Source organism: Pelodiscus sinensis, chromosome 1 (genome assembly GCF_052426305.1).
Source record: "Pelodiscus sinensis isolate ZL-2025 chromosome 1, ASM5242630v1, whole genome shotgun sequence".
NCBI classification, from domain to species: domain Eukaryota; kingdom Metazoa; phylum Chordata; order Testudines; family Trionychidae; genus Pelodiscus; species Pelodiscus sinensis.
The window spans coordinates 92,262,265-92,279,100 of record NC_143052.1 but is presented as its reverse complement, the minus strand read 5'-3'; the positions used below and the strand labels follow the sequence as shown (position 1 = coordinate 92,279,100).

Sequence of the window (16,836 nt, the reverse complement as noted above, 5' to 3'; positions counted from 1 at the left end):
CCCTTGTGAATTAATGAGTAACATTTTAGGCTCAAGAGGCAATAATTAGGTACATCCCTCCAGTAGATGAAGTATAGCTTTCTATCTCTTGAGGACATGTTGCTCTGTAATTCACTGAGTAATGAAGGTTTTTTTTAATAGTCTTCCAAGCATGGAAGGGCCACTTGTCTTTTTTTCCCCTCTCTTAACTTCTTGAAGTCATGCCTCAAGAGGGAATAATTTACAGTACTGGTTGCACCTCTAATTTCCTGGTCTCTTACAGTAGAAGGTAGTTCCCCAAAGTTTCTCTTTTGTATCTCCAGGCAGAAGCTTTTTTCAGAGATTTTTCCTTCCAGTCTCTGCAGCAGTGAAGCAGGTAAGCATTGGGATGCAAGGCATAGAGAAGTTTGGTGCTAAGACCTGGCATTTTGGAGAATACAAGCCAGTTGTCACTAGCCACGTTTCTTTCCTAGTTGATGTGAAATATGGTACTGAAGGGCTAGGAAGAGCTCAAGACGGGGGACCTTCTCACTGCCACAATACCCAGTTTTTGCAAGGAAGACCTTAGTTCACAAGCTCAGTCCCTGTTGTGTTTGGTGTCTTGAACTTGAACTTCTATCAACTCCCATCATAATGATGACTCTGAAACCAAACAATAAAAAAACCCTGAAATGGTTTAGATTTCCAGTATTTGTAACCAACTGTGATTCTTCTAGGAAAGCCTAAGGCTTTTCTATGCTGATTCTTTTCTCAGATGGGTTCCTTCTAAGTGTGTGATTAAGGCCATTCCTCCACAACTTTAACGCATCTTCCGTAAGCTTTTCTCAGGGATACAAAAGACCAGTCTGATCCATATTACCAAAATGCTGATGCCAGCTTGTCATCTGAATTCTCCTTGGGTTTTTGTGTGGGTGGGGGCAGGCAGGCTAAGGCTCCAATCTACCGTTTTACTACTCTTTTCTCTGTGTTTTCCCTTGAGGTGCAGCAAAGTTGTCTAGATCCGTGTTTCTCAACCTTTTTTTATAAAGCACCCCTTTTTAATATATAAGTACCCCCAGTACCTACAGTTTTCAGACACACATTTTTTTCTACCATTGCAACACATTTGTTTAAACAACTTAATCATGGCTGGGCGGGCAATGAGATTTTTGGGTGTAAAAAGTACACAAATAATAAAGCGCTGTAAAACTTAAAACAAAAATTCAGATTTCTCCAAATTTCAGTTGTTGATATACCCCCAGACTTCTCTCATGTACCCCTAAGACTACTTGTACCACAGGTTGAGAAACACTGGTCTAGATTATACTACTACTGCCAGTGCAAACGGACCTTCTATTTTCTGTTTTGCCGCCCTTAGCGTATATGATCTGATTAACTCTGCTTTTTTATGACCCCTTTCTCAGCAATGCAGTAGAGCAGTTGAACACCTACTCTCATCCTTTATCAGTAGGCCACCCAAATGGAATCTGTAGGCAGAGGTAATCTTAAATTTCTCCCCTTTCAGTTTTCCTCCATATGTATCAGATTTTTCCCAGCTATGGAGTACCAGGCCCTTATTAATCAAGAGATTTCTTCTGAAGCTTTTTGTTATCTTACAAATCATGTTCCCATTTCCCAATTTGATCTCACCATTAATTCTACCTACATTTTGCGAATTGCAGACTCCATTACCAATTCTCAGTGGTTTCCTTTGGCCTCTTTTTTCAGTTCATACTTTTATGAAGCTGATGATAATTCTGATTTGTCAGTTTAGGGCAGAGAGGCAGTCCATCATGTTTGGGATGGGTTATGATTAAATTGCATGAGAAAGTAATGAGGATGATCCAACTATCCAACAATCAGATATGCCACCAAATGATAACTCTTCCTCTGCTCCTGATGAAGTGGTTATCCCAAATGATCCAACACCTAGTGATGACCTCAAACAATTTCAGGACTTATTCAAAAGAGTGGCTGTCAGTCAGGAGATCATCTTATCAGAGGTGCAGGAAAAATACCACAGGCTTTTAAAGAACCTGCAGCCCTCTGCAAAATCCAAAATTACTCTGCCTCTAGATGAAGCAATACTTGAGGCAGCTGATGAAGTATGGCAAACACCAGCCACAGACCCCCAACCAGTAAAAGGGCTGATAGAAAGTATTTGGTCTCATCAAAAGGCATGGACTTTCTATACTTACATCCTCAACCCAACTCTTTAGTGGTTGATGCTGCAAATCAAAGGTCCAAAAATCCTCAACACGAAGTACGTACACAGGACAAAGACCACAAATGCCTGATTGTCTTTGGGAGGAAAATTTACTCCTCAACCCTTCAGCTTGGCATAGTACAGTCCATTTTGCCAATCATGATTTTGATAATTATGCTACAGTAACAGAGCATATGCAGCATCTCGCAGATGACACGGGTCCTATCCTTAGAGCAGTCGTTAAAGAGAAAGATACTATATCCTGTACAGCTCTACAAATGGCCCTCAACGCAGCAGACACTGCAACAAGAGCTACTGCAACATCTGTAGTAATGAGACATGCATCTTGCCTTCAAGCAGCAGGAGTTCTTAAAGATCTCCAGGCCAAAGAAGAGGACCTGCCATTTGAAAAGGCCAAATGGTTTGCTGCAGGAACCGATGAGGCCTTGCAGTCTAGCAAAGATTCGCACACCACCTTATGCACATTGGGGATGTACACTCCCCCCCTACTAAAGGAAGCGCTACACACCCTACTAAAAACTCTGGAATAAAGTGTTTGGCAGACAACAATACTATCAACCTTTTGAACAAAACCGCTTCCGACCACGAAACCAATGCAGAAGAGCCCCAAACAACTGCTCTTCTACGATGCAGGTCTCTAAGCAGCATGTTTGAAAATTTGGTTAAGGGTGTGCCTGATCTCACCTCCACACCAGTACCAGGCGAGTCCAACATACTTTACCACCGCTTGTGCCCCTTTTACAATCAATGGGCAGCAATCCCCACAGATCGGTGGGTTCTAGAAATCATCAGCCGGGGATATTCTGTCCCTTTCATAGCAATCCCCCCACCCACTTCTTCCCTCTTCAGGGACCTCTCTTATGAAACATTGCTCCTCCAAGAGTTTCAACACCTTCTCAGTATAGGAGTCGTAGAACGAGCCCCAGAACAATATGAAAGGAGAGGTTTTTACTCAAACTGCTTTCTCACCAAAAAGAGAATGGGGTTGGAGGCCTATCTTAAACCTCCATCAATTAAATACATACAAGCCTATCTTAGACCTCCATCAATTAAACACTCCACAAGCAATGCTTCAAAATGGTTACTCTTGCCACGATAATTCCAGCACCAGACAGGGGGGACTGGTTTGCAGCCCTTGACCTCAAAGGCGCATATTTCCACTTCACAATATACAGTAAAACTCCATTAGTCCGGCATCTAATGGTCCGGCACTCCTGATGGTCCAGCACCATCAGGAACCTGGAAGTGTTCCGGGTAGCCGGACCATTGGAGCTGCTCTGCCCCCAGCTTCCCCGATTCAGCCGCTGCTGAAACTGACCAGCAGCTGAATCAGGGAAGCCGGGGGCAGAGCAGCTGGAGTGCTGCCGGTAAGTCCCGTAGCGCTGCCCCTCGGTGCTGCGGGACCAACCCGGCAGCACCCTAGCTGGCCCCGATTCAGCCGCCGCTTAAAAAACTCACCAGCGGCTGACTTGGGGACGTCTGGGGCAGAGCAGCTGGCATGCTGCCAGGTTGGTTCAGTATCACTGAGGAGCGATGCTACCGGACCAACCCAGCAGCACCCCAGCTGCTCTGCCTCCAGCGTCCCCAAGTCAGCCGCTGCAGAAACTGACCAGCAGCTGACTCTGGGATGCTTGGGGCAGAGCAGCTGGGGTGCTGCCGGGTTGGTCCAGTAGTGCCGCCCCTTGGCGCTGCGGGACCAACTCGGTAGCACCTCAGCTGCTCTGCCCCAGGTGTCCCCAAGAGCAAATGAGGTGCTGCCTGGTTGATCTCGCAGTGCCAAGGGGCGGCACTACCGGGCCAACCCGGCAGCACCCCAGCTGCTCTGCCGCAGGTGCTGCTGAAACTGACCAGCAGCGGCTGAATTGGGGACGCCTGGGGCAGAGCCGGACTATTGGAAGCGGGTGCTATGAGGGGTCTAGGGTGGCATCCCCCCCCACACCACCCTAGACCCCCTTATGCCGGACTATCGGAAGGGGGGCTACATCTGATAATCCGGCATCCTCTGGGTCCTAAAGGTGCCGAATTATCGGAAGTTTACTGTATCATGCATTACAGGTGTTTCCTATGCTTCACAGTAGCCTCAGACCATTTTCAGTACAGAGTCCTTCCAGTCAGACTCTCCTCTGCCCCAGAGTCTTCTCCAAGACCCTAGCGGTTGCAGCAGCACATCTCAGATGAAATGGTATCACAGTCTTCCCTTATTTGGACGATTGCCTTGTCCGAGGTCCCTCTCAACAGACCACGAGGGACATGATCCGATTCACAAAGGCCTCCCTTCAGTCAACCATCATAAATCCATTCCTCCCAACGCAATCCCTAGAGTTCATAGGGGCTCGCATAGATTCCCTAACAGCATGCGCCAGTCTCCCAAATCACGGATTTGACAATATAAGAAGTTTTGTCACGATCATAATCACCAGCCCAATCATCCCCATCTTAACTTGCCTCAAACTCATGGGGCAGCCACTATATATGTTGTCCCACATGCCAGACTGCGCTTTTGAAGTTTTCAACACTGGATTTCTTCAATTTGTACATGAGCCAGCTACAACATCCACAGGCACATTTCGCTCCCTCCAAAAGTCCTTACCTCCTTACAATTGTGGACCGAAGCACAGAACCTCTGCAAAGGGGTGCCCTTCTACCAAGATCAACTGCCTCACAGATCACTATGGACATGTCACTGGTAGGTTGGGGTGCATACTTCCAACAACAATTCACGCAAGGGGAAGTGGTCCAACGATGATCCAGATTCCACATAAATCTGCTTGAGCTTCGAGTAGTTCACAATGCATGCAAGCACTTTCTTCCACATATTTGAAACTGCTTGGTGCGTATCCTCACTGACAGTATGACTATGTTTTACATCAGCTGCCACGTTGGTGTAAATCCCATTTGCTATGTACAGAGGCGATCTGGCTTTGGAATTTGGTCTATCCGCCACAACATAACCTTCATGGCAGCATTCCTTCATGGGACAAGACTATCATAACCAATACCCTCAGCTGCAACTTTCTCACGGAACACGAATAGCAACTATATGGACAGATTACCCATGAGCTGTTTCAATGCTGGGATCTACCGCAAATAGATCTTTGTGACCAGACAAAACTCCAAATGCCCTCAATACTGTTCCAGAGCAGGCATAGGACATGGCTTCCTGGGAGATGCAATGCTCCTCCCATGGGGGAGGGAGGGGAGCTCACTTATTATATGCCTTCCCTCCTATCCCTCGGCCGCAGAGTTTTCTGGAAGGTACAGGCACATAGGGCTTGTGTAATTCTAATAGTCCCAGTGTGGCCTTGACAGACATGGTTCCCATGTCTTTATCAACTGTCTCTACTATCTCCCTGGCCACTTCCAACCCACCTGGACCTTCTCTCTCAGAACAAGGGGAAAATACTTCGTCTCTAACCGCAAACACTACACATGATGGCATGGCACCTATCTGATTCTCGAAAGCAGAGCAGCAGTTCTCCCAACAAGTGAGAAATGTCCTACTGCATAGCAGGAGACAAATAACATGCAGGGCTTACCTGTAGAAATGTCAACAGTTTACACAGTAGTGCACACAGAGGGTATGTTTACACAGCAAAGTTATTTTGAAATAACTTTACTAGCATCTACACAGCCAAACTGCTATTTTGAAATTAATTCGAAATAGTGGAGTGCTTATTTTGAATTTGGTAAACCTCATTCCATGAGGAATAACACCAAATTCGAAATAGCATAAAGCTGTGTAGACACTTATTTCAAAATAGGGGGCCTCCAGCCTTTCCAGGGTGCCCTGGTGGCCACTCCAGCCTCAACCAAGAACACTCCTCTCCCTCCCCCCTCCCTGGAGCCCTTAAAGGGGTTCACTCTGGCCACAGTGCCTGTACCAGCTCCAAGCCTGCCAGCCCAGAGCCAGCAGTCACTGCCCCTGACCCAGAGGCCCCAAAACATGAGCCAGCAAGCCACTGGCAGCCAGCCCTCCACCGCTCCCCAGGAGCAGTGTGCCAGCTCCCAGGAGCCTGCCAGGGCCCAGAGAAGGCAGGTGCCTTTCTGGTCCAGGGTGGAGATCATGGACCTTATTCAGGTTGGGGGGGATGCTCCCAATTATCCATGATCTCCGCACTAGATGGAGGAATGTGGCCATCTATGGCACGATAGCTGCCAGCCTGGCCACCAAAGGCCACATGTGCACCCAGGAGCAGGTTTGCATGAAAATCAGGTTGGTCCAGTAAGACCCCCCAACCCTGACCTTCCCCTTCCCCTTCTTCCCTTGCTTCCCTTTTCCAGCTCTCTCCTCCCAGGTTTCCCTCTCGCCTCCTTTTCCCCAGGCTCACCAGAGTTTCATTTCTCCCCTCCCCCCCAGTTTTGTTTAATGAGAGTTTGTATTCATGAAAATACATGTATTTTATTTGACATTAGGGAGGGGTACGTGGAAGGACGTGAGGGAGGAATGAGGCACAAGCCCCCAGTGGGGCAGACCAAGGAGGCTCTTAGTGCTCCTCAGGGTGGAAGTTCTTCCGCAGGGCCTCCTGGATACTGACAGCCCTCCGATGGACCTCCTGGATGGCAGCTTGCAGAAAGTGCAGCCAGGCTCACAGCAACGCGTCCAAGAGAAGCACCAGAGTTCCCAGGGGTGGGTCCTGCTCCATGTGGCAGAGGGCTGTGGTGTCCCGAGTGAGGGCAACCAGAGCACACAGAGACTCAATGCTTTGCTGTCCCTCATTGAGGTCGGCAAGCAAGCAGGGAAACCTGAGAACCGGCTGTCCGGGGGAGGGTCCCTTTAAGCACAAGCCTCAGATAGCCCCAGGCAGCAGCCACACAAAGTAACTCCTGACCTGATGCCCTGCTGGACCTGGTTCCGGCTGGCCTTAAATGCGATTCAGCGTCCAATCAGTGTGGACATGCTATTTCGAAATAGCAAAACACTATTTCAAAATGCATTTTGTGTGTAGACATGTTATTTCAAAATTTATTTTGAATTAACTATTTTGAAATAAGATATTTTGAAATAATGCTGTAGTGTAGACATACCCAGAGGGAACTCCAACCATCTATGGCTCTTCTCCATCTGGAACTGAAATATATTATGCCACCTGAAGCAACAAAATGTATCCCTTTCATCACTCCAGGTACACATGGCCACCATTACGGCCTTCCACCCCTCCATTGTTGGGTCCTCCTTTGCCCACCCCATCTCTAAAAGATTTTAGAAGGGCCTACAAAACCTTCATCCACCACATACACCTATACCCCCCACGTGGGACTTAGAATTGGTCCTCCACTCATTTTGTGAACGAGTGGAGGACCACCCTTTGAATCAATGGCAACTTCATCACTTACCTTTCTTACCATGAAAATATTCTTTCTGGCAATCATGTCCGTAAGGAGGGTTAGTGAACTTGCAGCTCTCATGGCCTTTCCTCCATACATGACCTTTCACAGCATAAAGTTGTTCTACAGCCCCATCCTTCCTTCTTACCAAAAGTTGGTTTTGAATTTCATATCAATGAATTCATAGTCCTTCACACCTTCTACCCAAAACCACACTGCTCCAGGGAAGGAACTATATTATACACTTTAGATGTCAGAAGGGCCAGTGCTTTCTATCTGGATAGGACTCAGCCCTTTTGACTATCCCAGAGATTGTCGGTATCCCTAGCTGAATGTACAGGGGAAAACTACTTTCTTCCCAGTGTATGTCAAAACTGATAATATCCTGCATTTCCACCTGCTACTCGCTCCAGAATAGGTCATTATTACCAATGACTCCCAGAGCCCATTCCACTAGAACGATGGCGATGTCAACTACCTTCCTCAGGGGAGTCTCACTCCAGGAAAAATGCAAAACAGCAACATGATCATCCAGTCACATCTTCATAAAGCATTATGCGATTCCACCATGCTCCACAGCAGTAGCTACTGCAGTCCTCCCATCAGTCTGTAACAATTAACCGAAGCCCACTTTCCATCTAAATAGGCACTGCTACACAGTTACTAGCAGTGGAACACCCACGGGGACTTCACTAGAAGAAGAAAGAGAAGTTACTCATTCTGTGCAGTAATGATTGTTCTTCAAGCTGTTTGTCCCTGTGGGGGCTCCACTACCCGCCCTCCTCCTCACTACTTTTGGCACCAGTAATAGCCCATGATGGCATCCGAGAAGAAGCAGAGGGGAAGCAGGAAGCGTGCACTAACTTCAAAGGTGGGAACACCGCTCACACATGCGCAGCCCACCTGACCACTGCTCTGAAAGTCTCTGAACCATGATGCTGGGATGAGCCCAGCACCAACAGTGAAGCACCCACAGGGACAAATATATCAAAGAACAATAATTTCTGCACAGAGAGTAACTTCTCTGTCTCCCTGGCAACATCCTGGCCTTCCTGACCCTCTCCTAGGTCAGTAAGGGAGACAAGCCAGTCATTTCCTGCACCGTGCCGAGGTATGCCTCTTATCGGCACAAATCCTAGGCCATGCCATCAGGCGCCATCTCTGGCACCAGCCTCAGTGGCTGTTCCACCACCATTGGTTCTGCATCATGTGGCACTGATCAAGAAACCCAGTGTGATAGAACTGCTGGCATCAAAGAAACCTGACCCCAGCCAGAACCGTAGCACTACTTTGGCACGAGAGGCAAAGCGTTTTACTGACACCACGTTCCCCTCTCTAGGGTACCGATCAATCTCCAGATGCCCTTTGGACCACCTGCTGATGTCACAATTATCTGTTCTGTTCATTCCCACTCAGGTGCTGGACATTGGCCATTGTTAAAATACAGGATTCTGGGCTAAATGAACATTTGGTCTGACTCAGCATTGCTATTCTTATTTTCCTGTTACTCTGCTGCTTCCTTCAGAGGGCAGTAGAAGCCCAGACACTTAAACCCCTTATCACTAAGAGCCCAGTCCCCCACCCAGACATTCTCATTCCTTGCCCCCGTCCTGCCCATGGAGACAGCTGTGGCGGCATAGTTCCCAAGCTCAGACATTCATCCTCAAAAACCCAGCTCTGACCTCTCTCAAACTCAGAGACTGCAACGTTTCTCCTCCAGAGTCCAGCTGCAGAACTCCCTTATCCCTGAAGCCTGCCCTCATCCCCCCCAAAACCCAGCTGTATCCTCCCTCCCCCCCCATTCCAGCTCTCTCACTCTCTCCTCCCAGAGTCTAGGGATCCAAAGGGAGAAACAGCCAGATGCTGGGTCCGTGGCTTCTCCAGCTGGTAATAGGAGACAGATCAAAGTATAACAAGAAAAAGGCAAGATCGTTTAGGAATTTGGAGTGGACGACTGTTTATTAATAATTTAGAATAGGGTATGTTCATAGAAATTAAGTTTTATTCAAAGTAGGGATGTTAACCGGCAACTGGTCCCCAGGGAGTGCTCTCCCCCGCACCTGTGGTCTGCTGTTTGTGGAGTGCTGCTCCAGCCCTACCAGGGTCCTATGTGGGCTAATAGCTGGTAGCCTGCCAGCAGCAGCCTCTTGCTGGGCCAGCTGTCACTTCTGGCCCCACGCGGGGTTGCCACATGCAGAGCTGGAAGCAGCCGGGCTGGAGTAGCCCATGTTTAATCAGTTAATGGGTTAAACAGCGTTTAACTGGGTTAACTAATTAAATGGAATTGTACATCTCTAATTCAAAGTTGGAGAACTGTCTGTGTCTTCTTGTGTCAAATGTTACTCTCCAGTCCTCATATGCTTAGCTTGCTTCCGAGTTCTTGGAATGAAAAATAGTTGTCTAGAACTGCTGATATGTAGGGGCTCGGTTTTGAAGTAATAAAGGTGTGCCTCTTAGTGCTGCTGGCAGTATCTTGTATTTGTAAAGCCAAATGGGCCTTCCTAAAGGGTCATTTCCTCTTCGGGGAGGGGGGGAGGAGGGGAGATCAGACAGAAGCTGCTGAGGCCAAGTGCCTCAAAATCCAATATAAAAGACTGAATATTGTTGTGGGAAATAATTTCATTTCATGTTTTTACTACTTTTTTTTATCCGTGCAAGCTTAATGTTACGTTATCATGATTAGTTTTAAAGAATCCAGCTATGATTTTACTTTGTTCTGTCCCTTGATCTACTGGATAAAATCTTGTTTCTGTGTACTGAGCATGATAAATAGATGAGAAATAATGTACCTGGAAAGTATACCACAGCGGCATTACACAAGTGATGGAAAGCAATGTAGTTTGAAACAGCCTTTTAGGTGCGTAAAAAGGCTGCTTTCCCTTTAAGATTGTAGCATTCCACCCCCATTTTCCTGATTGACAAGCTGCCTAAAGTCACATGACCTGCCTCTATCTGAAGGTCACAAAAAGCTTCTTCCTTTAGAGAGGCGAAGGGGGCGGGGAGGGGGAGAAAGCGCAAGAGGGAGAGAGTGAGTTCAAGCCAAAATGGCCGACGGAGTCTCTGCTGGGTTCTGAACATTTAAAATTGAAAAAAAAAACAAACAAACATAGAAATCATTTTTGGATCTCTTTTCATTCCCATTTCTACCTTGTATGCCTCAACTCGCTGGATTTAAGCACTGCTGCACTTTATGAGGTTAGTATATTTCGGTTATTTTTTAACCTGCTGATTTTATGTGGATTTTGTTTGACCGTTTCATCAGTGGTGTTGCACGGGGATGTTTGGCATAAACATTTGCTGCATACTATTTTGAATCAGTGTGATCTTGCGTCTTAATGCACTTTGACAAGATTTTAGGATTTGAAAATCTTTGGTAGAAGTATTTTGACATTTTTTAAGGGTTTGATTGCAATTTAAATACACTTATATGTAAATTATATAATGTTTCTGTTTTCCAAACAAGCGAGAGTGCAAGGGATTATTTTAAATCCTGCTTTATTTAAACAGAGGCTGCTTATCCTCCCCACTCCCCAGTGGTTTTCTCCCCCAGCACCTGAAGCTCTTAAATCTGCTGCAAAAATTTGCATAAATATAAATGGGTTTGCATTCTTTATATTGCTAGGACCGATAAGGGGAGGGTGTGGAATGTTTTAGTAGGCTATACTTGCCACAAAGATATAAAAACTAAAATGATGCATCAGTACATTTACATATTGTGTTTGGGTCATGAGTACTGGATGGTTTGGGATTTGGAGGATTCCTGTGCTTTAAAGCCTCTTGTGCAAAATGTGTATCAGAACTCACCCTCTTGCATGTTTCACACTCCTTTCTTGTTTTTCTCTCACCCCCACCCTGCCCCCTCTTGCAACTAGATGCATTTTTATTTTGGTTGCAGTTGAGACCAAATGGTACTGCCCCATAAACATGGCATTTAGAGTTCTGACCAGTCGGTCATGCAAGCGTAGTGTCAATTTCGAAGTAGTCTTTCTTAACCCCCGAAGGAGCTCCCCATTATTGAACATCATAAGTTTGGGTCCAGAAAAATTGTACAAGACCTTTTGTAAAGTATTGAGGTACAAATGTGTATATACATTTGACATATGAGACTGTGGTTGTTGTTTTGCAGGATGTTTGTTTCACGTCCAGTAGGAAATGATCATTCACATACATACTAAGACATGCAATTAAAGACTTGTAATCTTCTAGAATCTTCAAATTTTGCATTGTTGAAAATTAAATCCTAATTGATTTTTACATCTCCCTCCAGAACCATGCAGATAAGTAAAGGGAAATAACTGTAAATCTTGCTCTCTGGGAACAGTCCCCTCCCCCTGCATTGTAAGAGTGTGATGTAATGCTCCTTGCCCTGGAGTGGATGAAATAAGACAAAGTAGTTTTTACTGTGGTCCTGTACATTGTCTCCCTTCACCCCCAATCTCCTCCTTTCTGAGAGGCCTTGTATTCTGTTTGTGTGATATTTTTGTAGACTGTTGATTACGCAGGAGACTACTGTAGGGCTGATGAATCTAGTTAATCTAAATCCATTTTCAAACTCTATTTAAAAATATATTCTAATTATATTCAACAAGTCAGTGATGTAAACCTCCTCTAATAGGGGATCATTGGGTATGTATTTTCTGAGTCTGCATGGTCAGAACACAAACTAAATAGGCAAACCTGAATGCATTTGACAGAAAAAAGCTTCATTTTCTCTAGTTTCATTCCAGTACATTATCACAAAGACTGTTCAAAATACAAAAAGGAAAGAGCTAGAATGTCTAGGGATTTGGAGGGGTGAATTGTATAATAAGTTAGAATAGGATGTGTACGCTCATTAGGAAAATGAGCTTTACTCTAAGTTGGAAAAGGGTCTGTGTCTTGCTGCTGAAATGTTTTTTACTTGTGGGATTCATTTGGGGGGGAGGGGAGGATGATGGTGGGTGACCTAGTTTAGCAACAAAGTAATCCTAAATGGAAGAGAATGTTAATGAGCCAAACATGGATTCCATCTTCTGCCATGCACACGTGTGTAATATTCTCCTATGACCTAATACTAAAAGATATGGAAATATGGACTTCAAGTGTGTTTGTTAGCACAGTCTTGTGGGCTAGTGAAGATATAACAGTAATCAAAATCCAATTAATATTCTATTAATTAGGCCAATTTAACTGGTCTTGTGTGAAATTTATAAAAATATATTGTGGAAATTGTAGTAATACTTATTAAGTTTAAAAAAAATCTACTTGAGTATTTCATATGATCTTTGCTGTGGTCTTTGGATGATTGGCCTCAGGATGAAGGAAAAACATGAACTTTGTCCGGGTTTGTGAATGACGCTGGAGATGGCCTTGTTTTTGCTGCATATTTTTATTTCACTTTGTGTGTTATGCCATTTCATAAATCTGTAATATGTTACCATGTGAATCAACTCCAATTAAGAATGATGGTACATGGATTGAAAAACAGCAGTGTTTTCTAGTTTTGACAGCTGCTCAAGTAGATTGGCCTGGGTAAGATAGAATCAGAAACAAAATTTGGTAGTAGTAGTGACCACTACTACTAATATAGTATGTCAGCTTATATCTACGTGTGATCTTTGAGGTGCACAGTGAATAACTGCTTTAAAAGAGATTTTCTTTTTCCTTTAGACAAACATTAAATGATGGCATTGTAAACTTAGAGTTTTGATCCAAAAGGACCTGCTATGGAAAATGCTGGCTACTTTGCAAGCTGCAAAATCCCAGCTACTATATGGGAGTTTTCTTCAGAGGAAAGAAAGGAAATCTATCAAACATCTACTGATGTGGGCAGAGGAATTGACCTGGATTATTCTCTATATTGTTTGTATTCAAATATGCTTTTGCAATACAAATAGAAAATTTAAAATGATTTAAAGTCAATCTCAGGGAGTCCTCTCAGTAGGTAGGTATACATTCAAGGTTTCAGAAACAAACTTCTGTATTGAGTAGTAGCATTTTTTGGAGTTTGAGGTTCACTGTGCTCTTTTTTTTTTTTTTTTTTTTTTTTTTGTGGTGGCTGTGTCCACAATTTTTTGTTGGTCATTTATTAGTATAATTAGTATTTTAATTATTGCAGACATCTGGAGCAATCTCAAAGACCTTTCCCTAAACAGTCTCCAAACTTTTAATAATGATTTTTTTGAGTAAGGTGGCAGATAAGGAGATAAGGTCAGGTTTCAAGTAATTTGGACAGTGGCAAACTAGTGGTTTTGAACATACCAAAGATAGATAAATAAAAAACCATTTGGTAGTCCGTTTATGTTGGTAACTTCCTTGCTTTACTACTGGAAAAGATTTCCAAGTCTGTGCTCCTTAATTGAGGAAAGGAAGTATGCTACTTCCAAAGAGTCAGTTCAAGTTGACAGGAATCTAGAAAGTTTAAAGACATTAAGAAGCTTCTCAAAGAGAGACGCTCAGCTGTTGGCTGAGACAAATCTTTATTCAAACCTCTATTAGGGGATTATACATGGGTGTTTGAATTAAGGATGTGAATGGTAACTGGTGGGCTGGCGCAATCTCATGCCTGTCTGGTTAGGAGGACTGCTACAGGGCTCAGTATGTACAGGGGTTGCTCTAGTCCTGCCGGAGCAGCCCCTGCCTGTGGTAGGGTGGAGGGGCACTTCAGCCCGCCCCCGTCCAACTGGTTAACCAGATAAATACAGTGTTTAACTGGTTAACTGATTAATTGGGATTTTACATCCCTAGTTTGAATCTCAGCTCTGTAGCCTGTCTAAAAGTTTGTAAGTTTAGTATGTACTCTTAAAGACTACGGAGCAAATTTTTCCCAATTGGAGTTAGGCACATAGGTACTCTTAAATATCTCAAGCACCTGCATGCCTTATTCCCATTGGGAAAAATCTTGTCCTTGGTCTTCAGAGGTATTGACACAGCTGTTAAAAATTTGCTGGTGAGTTATACCCACTGACTTGGGCTCGGGCTGAGGGGCTGCTTAATTGTGGTATAGATTTTTGGGCTCTGGGACCTAGCAACTGAGCCCAAATGTCATTAACTATTTCTGCAATAAACAACACAATAGCCCAGGTTCTTGGCACTGGCTTGACACAGATTTTTAATTACAATGTAGACGTGTCTAGAGAGAGAGAGAGAGAGAGAGAGAGAGAGACATTATGGATTAGGGATGTCAATGTGTAGACGACTAAACTGAGGCTTATCAGTTTAATCGTGTATTGGTTAAACTTGTCAACTACAACCCCCCTCCCCCGTTGCCTCTGTATCAGAGGCAGCAAGGGGAGAGCAGGAGCCTGTGCCTGAGAGGAGCTAGCTTAAAAGCCGGCTCCCCATGAGCACCAAATCCACTCCCCCTCCTTCTCCCCCCCCCCCACCCTAATGCGGAGGGAGAAGAGGGCAGGCAGGAGCTGATATGCTTGTGGAGCCGGCTTTCAAGTAGGGTTTCCATGCGTGCCAGCTCCACGGGACTCATCTCTCTCTCCCTCTCCCCCCTCCCCCGCTGCCTGCTACAGAACCTGCCCCTCCCCCCAATGCCTGCTGCAGAGCAGCCTCTGTCCTCAGGGAGCTTGGACCCCCTGTGGATAGGGGCTGCTGCCACCCCACAATGATGCCTCTGTATCAGACTATTCAATAGTCCACCGGGGTGGGAGTGGCAGCCAATGTGCTCCCAGCCCCACTTCTGGGAGCCCTCTGCCACCCTGCACTGCTCCCTCTTTATCAGAGGCAGCAGAGCAGGGCGGCAGGTGGAGCCGGTTTGTGCAGGAAGCCGTTTTTTAAAGTGTTTCCCTTTGCGGAGCTGCTCCTGCCTGTCACCTTGTGTTGGTGCCTCTGATAAAGAGGGAGCAGCGTGGGGTGGCAGAAGGCTCCCCAGAAGTGGGGCTGGGAGCGCACTGACTGCCGCCTCTGGGGACTAACAAACAGTTGTGTAACCACTAAAATTTCATGTGGTTACGCGACTATTCAATTACATGCTATCTAACATCCCTATTACGGACCAGTTGCCAATAGGGAAGGACTTGAGAAGCTAAATACCTAACTCCTATCCATTTTGATAAGAGTTAGGTACCTAGATGATTTTGAAAATCCAGGTAAACACCTACTTGCATTTTTAAGTGCTTAAATACATTTGAAAATCTGGCCTTAACTGCTGAATTATATAGGTAGACATTAACTTGTATTGTGGTGAATGTCCAGATGTACTGATCTGAAAGGTAAAGAAAAATTCATTATTTACTTCATGGAACAATAAATATTTGTGATCGCTGAAGTATGAAGTATATATAACAAAGCATTGACTATGTCTTAAATATTTTAATCAGAAATATGTGCAAGTCACTTCGTGACTATGTAAATTCTTAAGGATATAGGTTTTTTAAAAATAGCATTTTAAATAAGAATGGAGTTAGCTTAAAAAACAAAACAAAAAAACCCCTTGTAAGCCAGTTGAAATACAATTAGTTTGATGGTTTAATTTTGTTCTAGATCTCAGTGTTGTTCTTTTGAATTAGAATGATATTAAGAACTTAATGATTTATCACATGCCTTTTTTATGATGATGAGCCGGGGTGGGTGGGTGGGTGGGTGGGTGTGTGTGTGTGTTTGTTTCCGGCTGGGCAACAGAATGATGTCATCACGCTCTATCACTGTGAAAGCAGCCAGAGAGGGGGATTGGCGAACGTAACAAGAAGGTTCAGCCCCCTAGTAGTAATGTAATAAATTCAACGTTGCTTGTCGTCTTATTCTATTTTGTGCATGCTACTGATGATTGTGATTGATTATTGTATATTATTGATCTTAGTAACCACAAACTAGATATCTGAAGTCTGGTATGTAAATTATTCTTAATGACGGATTCTTTTTTTGACAGCTCAAAAAGAGGCCAAGGATTGAATGGTCTTGAAAACAAAGTTCCTCTCTCATTCATCACAATGATGATGATGTAAGAATATTGGAGATAGTTGGTGGTATTGTGTGACTCTTACACAACTGGTTTGCTGTCCTGTGTACAGAGAACTTAATACTGCAGAGTTGTCAGGCTTGTATTTTTCACTTACCACACATACCTGTAGTTCTAACTCAAGAAGTCAATTGTAGAGAGATTTCTTCTTCATTTAGAGATAAAGCATGCTCTGTGGCATGAAAATCTCTATTTTTTTCCAAACTTGTCACCATCAGGACACTATAATAAGGTAATCTTAATAAGTTTTCTGGTGGGTGAGGTAATATCTTTATTGGTCTTTCAAAAGCTGCTCTCTTTCTCACACAGAAATTGGTTTAACGAAAGATGTTACTTCACCCACCTTGTTTTTTTAATATGTTAGGACCAGTAGGGCTAC

The 16,836-nt window shown here is 44.6% G+C and overlaps 1 protein-coding gene across 11 annotated transcripts in view; it reads left to right on the top strand.

The window, feature by feature from the left end:
- The window catches only part of TNRC6B (trinucleotide repeat containing adaptor 6B), a 260,830-nt gene that overhangs the window by 71,129 nt on the left and 172,865 nt on the right, over positions 1-16,836 (top strand). For 2 of the 11 annotated variants that reach the window (XM_006123939.5, XM_006123940.5), the window contains exon 1: positions 10,042-10,705. The exons of the other annotated variants lie outside the window; for them this stretch is intronic. In XM_006123939.5, coding sequence (XP_006124001.3) covers positions 10,701-10,705 — 5 coding nt within the window. In that variant the 5' untranslated portion in view covers positions 10,042-10,700. Of the gene's footprint in view, positions 1-10,041; positions 10,706-16,836 lie in introns of those variants that run through there. 11 annotated transcript variants of the gene reach the window in all.